The 9,156-nt window shown below is 56.7% G+C and overlaps 1 protein-coding gene across 4 annotated transcripts; it reads left to right on the top strand.

Moving 5' to 3' along the window:
* Positions 1 to 309: 309 nt before the first annotated feature.
* On the top strand, positions 310 to 9,122 carry ATXN7L2 (ataxin 7 like 2). 4 transcript variants are annotated; one of them, XM_037998167.2, is made up of 12 exons: positions 310 to 485; positions 2,467 to 2,532; positions 2,917 to 3,021; positions 3,418 to 3,628; positions 3,925 to 4,211; positions 4,779 to 4,861; positions 5,243 to 5,496; positions 6,350 to 6,548; positions 6,693 to 6,814; positions 7,345 to 8,140; positions 8,451 to 8,528; positions 8,975 to 9,122. In XM_037998167.2, exons 1-11 carry the CDS (start codon positions 359 to 361, stop codon positions 8,490 to 8,492), a joined length of 2,292 nt encoding a protein of 763 aa, XP_037854095.1. In that variant the 5' UTR covers positions 310 to 358; the 3' UTR covers positions 8,493 to 8,528; positions 8,975 to 9,122. The 4 variants fall into 4 exon arrangements, with proteins under 4 accessions (XP_037854095.1, XP_007975888.2, XP_072864611.1 ...); XM_073008510.1 differs by having other exon boundaries at positions 427 to 485; positions 1,746 to 2,532; XM_073008511.1 differs by having other exon boundaries at positions 427 to 485; positions 1,746 to 2,532; positions 2,656 to 3,021.
* Positions 9,123 to 9,156: the final 34 nt, after the last annotated feature.

The following is a 9,156-nucleotide window of genomic DNA, read 5'->3' as shown; positions in this document are numbered from 1 at the left end:
GGCTGGGGAGAGGTGCAGTGAGCTTGGGAGAGTGGACTGGTAGCACAAATAATGTGTGCATAAGGATTAGAAGAGGAGATCCTGGAGCTTTGGTCTTCTTTTTTCCCCCTGTAATTGTGCATTTCGGAGGCACTCTTGCTGCAAGCTCGGTAGGCAATAGCATCCGCTCCAAGACTACACTTCCCAGAAAGCTGTGCGGGAGGGAGAAGGGCCGGGAACAGGCAACCTGTGCTGCGCTTGCGCAAAGACTAAGCTGGAAAGGCAGGTGGGGGGGAGAGGGGAGGCGTGCCCGCGACGGGGCGAGGGGGAGGGGGCCGCGCGGCGGCGGCGCCAGGGCGGGCGCGCGTCCGCGGCGGTGATGGCGGTGCGTGAACGCGCGGCGGCAGCAATGGCCGCTCTGGAGCGGCGGGTGCCGAGTCTCGATGACTTCGCGGGACAGAGCTGGAGCTCGTGGGTGGAGCGGGCCGACCTGCCCGCGACTGACGGTGAGTGAAGCCATCCTAAAGTCCGGGGACCCCATCACTATCTCCCCTCCCCCCTTCCGGGCCCCCGCCAGCTGAGGGGAGCCGCCGACTGGAGCCGCCGTCCGGCTCCCCGGCCCCCCAAACAAAGGACCCGCCGGGTCCTAGTGCCCGCCCGCTCCGTCACCTTCGCGCCTCCGGGTCCTAGCGCCGGCCCACCGCTCGCAGCCCACCCTGCCCGTCTCTGCCTCTGCCAGTCCCCAATACCTGCCCCCCACATAGGCTTGCCTTTATCTTTCTCCTTGCCTGCTGTCCCCCAGCTCGCGCCCCTCCTGCACCTGCCTCCGGCTTTCCCTGCCCGCAACAGTCTTCTCCACGTGTTTCCCACGCACCCCACTTCTGTGCCCCCTTCCTCACCCTCCTTGTTCCTTCGCCTTTTGCCCCACACCTCCTGCTCCTTTTCGGCATTTGCCTGCAGCTGCAGTGCTTTTAGACCCCCGCCCCCTCCGCGTTAGTTCGTCCGTCCATCCATCTATCCTCCCTCCCTCCCTCCATCCTTCGGTCCATCCATCCATGCCTCTAACCCACTGTCCTTTCCCAGGCCTCTTGCCCTGCCTCTTGGCTCTCTCCTCTGACTCTCACCTTCTCTAGGCCCCTGAGTGTCTTAGTGAGCGGGCCTACAGCCCCTTCTTCTGATCTTTGTCTTCTGGGCCCCAGGGAGCACCTGGCCTCGTGGCCTTTCGGGGTGACAGCAGGCATCACGCCCCTGAAGAAGTTTGCAAGTGAGAAGAGGTGGAGGAGGAGACTGCATGGAGGGGTCTCTAATGACACTTGTTCTCCTCTGAGACATACGACTCCCAGTTTCGTTCTGTCCATCATTCCCCGCACTTGCATTTCACAGACTTAAGAGTGGGAGCTGCCCCTTGTCTCTTGCGTGCCTAACCCACCACCCCTCATAATCTGGATATTATATAAGATTGTCAACAATCTTCTCATCCTAGAAAGGAGCATATCTGTTAATGGGCATCAGAGATCAGACCTGAGCGGGAGCCCAGGCCACCCTGGGACTGCCCCATGCTGGGTGGGCAAGGATGGGGCCATTGTCAGGGTCTGGGTGCATTGAGAACCGGAAATGGAGTCAGACGGGTTTGGTGACTCAGAATTGATTTTTTTTTTTTCCAAGGGACAGGGAGGGGGCGTAGAGGAGGGAGGGGGGAGGAGAGAGGTAGGGGGATGGGGAAAAAGCTGCTTTGCACAGCTAAGATGTTTTTGTCATTAACCCAGAAACTGAGGTACAAGGGCAACCCCTGCCCAAAGCCCCTCTAAGAAGGGGAGGGACTTGCATAGCTGACCAAGGAGACTTTGAAGATGCTCAAGGACCAAAGACAGCAGTTTTTCTGCTCTGTGACCATCCTATCAGTGCAGGACCTGAGAAGCTGGGTGTAACTTTGACAATGCTATGGTAACCCAGGTGGAGCAAAATTGAATTCATGGGGGTGGGGACCTGGGAGAGTATCTATTTGGGATGCCACATAGTAGCAGAAAGGACCCATCTGAGAAATCTCAAGAAGAGACTCAGGGATAGAAAACTTCGTTAAGGACTGTTTCCCCTTTAAATGGGGAAGCAGGCCCAGAAAAGAGATGATATTTACCCACAGTCACCCAACTAGTTAGCAGTGGAGCCCTGAACTGCACCTTGAGGTGAAGGGTCTTATAAGAAAGGCAGATGGATTCTTCTTAGTGGGACCGTCTTAGTCCAGATGCAGCAGGTGAAGGAAGATGGGCATCTGAGAATGACCCACTGAAAGGTTCCCCAAGTGGTCCTCACACCAGGCGCTTGTCATGGAGTGTGGGCTTCATACTGTTGAGCTGCAGGCCCTGCTTGGGGCTTCTGGAAAGGGGACAACATCTGGGTTGTCTTCTGGGAAGAACAGTCTCTGGTAAGGGGAGGCTGGAGACTCCCTAAAACTGGCCCTGAACCTTCTGAGCTGTGTTTCTCCTCTAGGGGCTGAGCTGGAGGAGAGTAGCAAAAACATGAAGAAGTTGGATGCCATGACCCTCATTAAAGAAGGTGGGAGTCGACACACATTAGGGCTGGGACCCAGGGCAGACAGGACCACACTCCACTTTTCCACCACACTACAGAAGGAGGTGGCTGCTTGAAGCAGCTGTCTGGGGACCCTCATTTTGATAGGTCTGAGTCGGCCGGTTGCTCTGGCTCCTGTGACCTGCTGTTGGAGATCCTAATCATAGGTGATTGCCCACTCACCTGAAAGCGCACACCCTTTGGGACTGCTTAGATTGAACTCTAGAAGCTGGGAGCATTCAGCATGGAGCTTGTTATGTCAGCGGGGAGGTGAAGTACCCTCTGAGTGGTGGGATGGGAGTGTTCTCCGATCTTCCAGGGAAACCCTGGGATCCTCAGCCCCAGTGACATGGGCTTCTGTCATTGCAGACATGTCCATCTTCGGGCACTGCCCTGCCCATGATGACTTCTATTTGGTTGTGTGTAACCACTGCAGCCAAGTGGTGAAGCCTCAAGCTTTCCAGAAGCACTGCGGTGAGGGGAGCCCTAGGGAGGAGATAAAGGGACAGGGGAAGGTGGAGCATGGAACTCTGAGGACGGGGTCAGTCAGGAGGTCTCGTGGGGTAATGGAGGGTGGTGTTGAGGATAGGAAGGTCCTGGGGGTGGCTTCAGAGCATTGTGGGGAGTTGGATTATTGTTTGAACAAAATTCTAGCATCCAGTGGAGTTAAGGGAGGAGTTAAGAAGTTCAGGAAGCTAGGTCTTGAATTTTGAGTCTTAAAGGCTCAGATTCAAATGGGAAGGAGGCATGTTTACAATCTAATTTATGGAAACTCAGATTCTCTCATGTGAGTCTATGGACAGGGTTAGGTTGGGGAAGGAAGTGGTGATACCACTCACCTCGATTATTCTTTCCACCTCCTGGTGACAGAAAGAAGACATGGGCCCCTCAGCAAGCTTTATGCCCGGGCCCCACCCCCACCTCCAGCCCCTGCCAGCTCTCAGAAATGCCATGTAGTGAATGGGCAGGGCCCAGCTTGTAGGGCACCAGGTTCCACGAAAACCTCCTCCAGGGAGAAGGGCCAGGGGTCCCGGAGCCGTGGCCATCAGCCTCCTGAGAAGACCCAGAAGGACAACCTCTGGTAAGGAGAGGCTGGAGACTTTCTAAGAGTGGCCCTGACCCTGACCCATGAATGGGTTGACATCAATACAGGCAGCTCTGGGTCGAGGCGTACTCCTCACAGCAGGAGGCAGCCACCCTGTCTGCGGCTTCCTTCCATATATTCCAGGGAAGACGGGGTCTCCTCTTCCCATGTTTCACACCCCTGCTGGAGCCCACCCAAATTCCAGGGCTGGGAAAGAGATGGCTCTGGGGCTACAGTCCAGGCCCCAGGCCTCCCCTCCCCTCCCCCAGCCAACCCCCTCTCTCTATATGTAGCCTTTTCGTGCCTGTGGTGAATCTGGAGAAGATGTCCAGTCTTCCGAAGCCCGATGGACATGGAATCAGGGTGGCCCCACCCTCTGCTTTTCTCAGCCAGCCAGGGGGTCTCACCAAGGACTCCCCTGGAAAACCTCCCATGGCTCCGCCTTCTAAAGAACCTCCTGGCAGAGAGAACATGGAGATCATCCCCAGTGAGGGGTCCAGTCACTGGGCTGAAGGCACCCCTCCTGAAAAGGAGCCCAGTGGGACCAGGCTGCCCCCTAAAACCCACCGAAAGATGGCTCGTGAGTAGTTGTGGTCTTGGGGGTCCGGAATGTAGAGTGGGGACTCCTTTGGGCTGCTTTGTCCTTGGGCCAGATGAGGAGGAGGTCAGGTTTATGGGCCTGGCCATCACAGGTTGTAGGGTACAGGAGCCCTGTCACCTCTTGACCTGCTTGCTTCCCGGGAAGCTTCTCTCCATCCTCTGTCTCCTGATCAAGGCTGAGGGAGCCCATGCCCAGGAGGTGAAGTTCTTTCTCTCTTTTCTCACCTAGATCCAGGGCACATCTCACAGCTGGCTTCTCTGGCATCCCAGATGCCCATGGCTGCTTTTGTTTCTTGATATGTGTTGCCCTGCTTTGGGCTTGAAGTCCCAAAAGATGCATCTGAGATTGGGATAGGGATGGTTCTCACACCCAGCAAAGAGATGTCGATGCCCAGAGTTTCTCTGGAAGGTAGAGCCCCAGGCTGAGGGCTATAGGCTCTTCTGCCTTAGTACCAGTTCTTCTCAGGCCCTTGACAGGAAGCAGCCAGATCCTCCTGTGAACTCCTGGAAATGGTCTTGAGGTTCATTGGAACTGCTTTCCCCACAGGGAAGGAGTGCGACCTCAACAGGCAGTGTGGGGTAATAAATCCAGAGACCAAAAAGATCTGTACCCGCCTGCTGACCTGCAAGGTAACCCCCTTCCCACTGCACAATGAGGGAGGACAGCACAGGGCTTGCCCACTCCTTCCCTGGGCAAGGAGAGGAATGTCGATGTTACTGAAGATCCAGCTTAAGGGAAGGCGGTTAGGCCCACCCAAGGGAAGGGGAGATGGGGATGCCCCTCCTGGGCCGAAGGTGGGAACAGTGGGAAGGAGGGAGTTTCCAGATTCCTCCATCCCAAAGGAGGGTTTTTGCCTCATGGGGGAGTGAAACAAAGACACATGAACACAGCTGCAAATATGCCCACATCTCTCCCCACCCCCAAGCTTGCCCAGGCCAAAGCACCCTGCCGTCCCTCACTCCTGCTCAGTTCATACCTACTCCCCAGCTCTCCACCCTGCTGTATTCCAGATCCACTCAGTACACCAGCGCCGGGAAGTCCAGGGCCGGGCCAAGGACTTTGACGTGCTGGTGGCAGAGCTGAAGGCCAGCTCCCGCAAAGGAGAGTCTCCCAAGGAGAAGAGCCCAGGGCGCAAGGAGCAAGTTCTCGAGCGCCCCTCCCAGGAGCTCCCCTCTTCAGTCCAGGTTGTGGCAGCGGTGGCTGCTCCCAGCAGCACCTTCTCTGTTCGTGCCAAGCAGACTTACCCATACTGTGCACTGCCCAGGTACGTCTAGAATCCAACCCCTACCTCACCTGGGGGTATTTGGCCCCTAAGGCATCAGGGGCCCCTGGAAACAGGCTCAGGGAGTGTCCTGGAAGATGCACTCACTCAGCCCTGAGTGTGGGGGGATTCCTGGGGCTCCTGACAGTGGTGTGGAAGCAGGAGACTCCCCTGTTCCCAACCAAGCATACCACAGCACCCCAGCCCCTCGGCAGCGTGCCAGATCCAACACTTGGGATATGAACATTTTCCGAGCTGCCTCCAACAGGCCGAAACTTGTCACTGGGGAGCCAAAAGGCCAAAAGGGTCACAGTCCCGGGCAAGGCAGCCCTGTGTGTATTCACTCACTTGCCCCTTCGTGTGCAGAGGCTACGCCGGACCCCAGGGAGAGCCTGACTTGCTGAAGGACACATACATGCATCTCTGCCTGTCACACAAGGGGCAGACACGAAACATAGGCTCAGCTCACAGACAGGCTTAGCTCACAGACAGGCTCACAGGAATATGTAATGCAAGAAGGGGGTTGAGCAAGTTGACTGGGCTGACCAGAGCTGGGTACAGTTTAATTGCGAAGATTTTCTGGAGGCGGCGGATCTGCAGCAGATTATCCCCTGAGGAGGAAGGGGCTGGGAGGTGAAGGGGCGGAGGAGAGAATCCCTTGGGAGCGGTCTCTCTGTCTTTTACTCTGTGAGCTCTGTTGTTCCCTCCTGTCCTTCCCTTCCTTCTGTCCTCTTTTGATTGCCCTGCAGGGTGTCTGCACCAGTGCCCTGCTCTTTGAGCTTGGTGGGTTCAAGGATGCCCCTACTCTGACCCCACAATAGTCACATTCCCCTCACATCTCTTTTGGCCCTTACAGGTCCCGGGCCTCCTCCGAGAGTGAATTGGATGATGAAGGCCCCTGTGGTGGTGATGGGGACCCAGGCCTGTTCCCCTTCCCCATGCCCCGGGGTGGGGCCCAGGCATCCAGCGAGGAGAGTGAGGAGGAGGGGACATCTGATGACCTCCACCTACCCCCTGACTGCCATTATGCAACCCGGCCCCCACGGCCACAAGCGGTAAGGACCTGGGACAGGGTCCTAGGGAGGGGGTGGCCCAGCACTCCTGGCCCACAATACGGGGAAAAGAGGCCAGATCCTGTGTGCAGATGCCCTCCATGCACCCCAGACCCTGCCAACTATGCACCGTCCTTCTGCCTTTAGTTCTGCACCTTTGGGAGCCGGCTGGTGAGCCCAGGATGCTATGTGTTTAGCCGCCGGCTGGACCGGTTCTGCTCAGCACTCAGCTCCATGCTGGAACGGCACCTCAGCTCACACATGTGGAAGTAAGTCTCTTGGGCCCAGAATGGAAGTTCTAGAATGGAAATTCCCAGGCTCCAGACATACCTGGACTTCAGAAGCCCTGATCTTTCCTGTATACCCATAGGTGTGCCTTGGCTGTTTGCCAGCAGAACCCTAGATTGGGAGTGGCATGTAAAGGAGGTGGGAAAACTTGGCAGCCTAGAGCTTGGCTAAGGCAGGGCATGGAATGGTGGTCTGGTGTTGAATCTAGACTCTCATCCATCACTTCCAGTACCTTTTGGGTAACTAGGGATAGGGGATGCCCAAACCAAGATTTAAAATGAAGTTTCTAGTGGGCTACCTCCTAGTTCGTATGTACTAGTTAATTCGTCTCCACAGGCACACCCGTGTCTTCTTCCTAACCCTCAGTTCCAGCATCTTCCAGCAGATGGCAGCAACTCTGGGGCTCTGCTGGCCATTTCTAGGTGGGGCAGAGAGACTGGAGTGTGTCTTGTGTTGGGGGAAGCTCTCTTGTTTGCTTGGCAGTCACAGTGGGGCTTTCTTTTTGCTGCAGGAAGATCCCACCAGCAGCTGAACCTCCAGCTCACCTTGTCAACTCCCCGTTATCTGCTCCCCTGAGCCCATCCTCTACAGGCACCTGCCCCCGCCTTCCAGGTCCACCCCCGAGACCTGCCTGCCCAGCCTCCACGCCCCCCACCAAGGACAGCCTTGTCCCCAGCTACCCTGCAGGCTCCCCCAGTGTGGCGGCTGCCTGTAGCCAGGCGGAGTGCATGGGCGGGAGCCAGGCTATCACCTCACCACTGCCTGCCAACACGCCATCCCCGTCCTTCAGCAAGCTGCCGCCTTCCAAGGCCAGCAAGTCATCCAAAGGCAAGGATGGGGTGGAGGCGGAGGCCCCTTCTCGAAAGCGGAAGTTATCCCCTGGCCCCACCACTCTTAAACGGACCTGCATCCTGGAGCCCACTGGAAAAGGCAAACCCTCTGGCTGTCGGGGCCTCTCGGCCAAAACTAAAACAGCCCTGAGCATGGGGCTTAACGGGACAATGGGGCCAAGAGTGAAGCGGGCAGGGCCCCTGGACTGTCGTGGTTCCCCTCATCAGCTCCCTACACCAGTCAAAGCTTCTCAGCTGGAGAACCGGGGAGCAGCTGGACACCCAGCCAAGGCCCTGCCAACCAACTGCCTCTCTGAGGAGGAGGTGGCCAAGAAGCGGAAAAACCTGGCCACTTACTGCCGGCCAGTGAAGGCCAAGCACTGTCAGGCTGGTGCCCCTGCTGATGTGGCCTGCTCTGTGCGCCGCAAGAAGCCAGGCCCGGCCCTGGCCTTTGAGGAGAAGTGCTCTACACTGAAGGTACCAGCCAGGCTCCCTGAAGATTGATGAGGGTGGGGTACACGGCGGGTACCTGATACAGAGAAGATGCTACATTGGTGTTTGTGCAGGGAAAGGGAGGAAGGGGAAGTTGAGAGTGAGTTCCTGGACTGTTTTCTTTAGGAAGAGGTAGGTCAGTTCTTAGCAAAGTGACTCCAGTTTTTGCCTGGTGAACCTTCCCCTATCCCTAACCCTTTCCCTTGGGCTGAGGAGATGCGGCACCCCTCCACCCCTGCTTTTGCTGTAATCGAAGGGCTACTTCTTTCTGAATTGGCTGTGACCCTCATTCCAGGTACTGGAGCTACCTCTGTTCCCTGAAGGAAAGGGAGTTTGAGTCCCTGGGTCACAGCCTAACATGCCGAGCAGCAAGGTGGGTGGGCTGGCCTCACTGGATTTTCCTCTGGGCATCAGGGCCTCAGAGGGCAGGCACACAACCCCATGTCCACTTATGCACATGTGCCCACCTCTAGGTGTGCAGGTGACAGGCAAGTTCTCCAGGGTTTCCAGTAAAGCCTGCAGCCTGTTTTATTTGCCTCTTCTGGTGGGAGCCCTGGCGTAGTGTGCCATGTGCTCTCCATATGATCTCTGCCAGGAGGTGGGACGGGGGTGCTCTCCTGGGTTAGATGTGGGCCTAATCATAAACCCTGTGTATTCTCCAGCTTCACTACCCAGGCTGCCCACTACTTGCTCAGTTTTACTCACCGGGCCAGCAGAAGGAAACCAAGCTTTAGCCCTTGTAGTCCACACAGTTCACTGGGTAGGACAGCTGGTAGGCCCCCACCCTGACCCTTTCTCTTGCCTTTTGTCTTCCTGCAGTCAAAAACCCATTAACGAGAAAGTGCCTGCCCACTGCAACGGAGCCGCCAGCACCTCCTCCCCTCCAGATCCGGGCCCCAGGCTGCTGCCGCTTTTTATAACTTTATATTATTTTTTTTAAGAAAAAAAGCTCTTTAAAATACCTCAAGACTGTCTCCCTGTTCTGTTGCTGCTATGAAAAT

This window comes from Chlorocebus sabaeus, chromosome 20 (assembly GCF_047675955.1).
Source record: "Chlorocebus sabaeus isolate Y175 chromosome 20, mChlSab1.0.hap1, whole genome shotgun sequence".
In the NCBI taxonomy this organism is placed as follows: domain Eukaryota; kingdom Metazoa; phylum Chordata; class Mammalia; order Primates; family Cercopithecidae; genus Chlorocebus; species Chlorocebus sabaeus.
Note: the sequence above shows the minus strand (reverse complement) of the source record. Positions and strands in the feature narration are given on the sequence as shown.

What these genes read in the sequence shown, in the direction of transcription:
- ATXN7L2 (XM_037998167.2), top strand. Translation starts at nt 359, where the DNA reads ATGGCGGTGCGTGAACGCGCGGCGGCAGCAATGGCCGCTCTGGAGCGG. An exon ending in CTCAGCTCACACATGTGGAA is followed by an intron (nt 6,815 to 7,344) that starts GTAAGTCTCTTG and finishes TTTTTGCTGCAG; the next exon opens with GAAGATCCCACCAGCAGCTG. An exon ending in AGAAGTGCTCTACACTGAAG is followed by an intron (nt 8,141 to 8,450) that starts GTACCAGCCAGG and finishes CCCTCATTCCAG; the next exon opens with GTACTGGAGCTACCTCTGTT.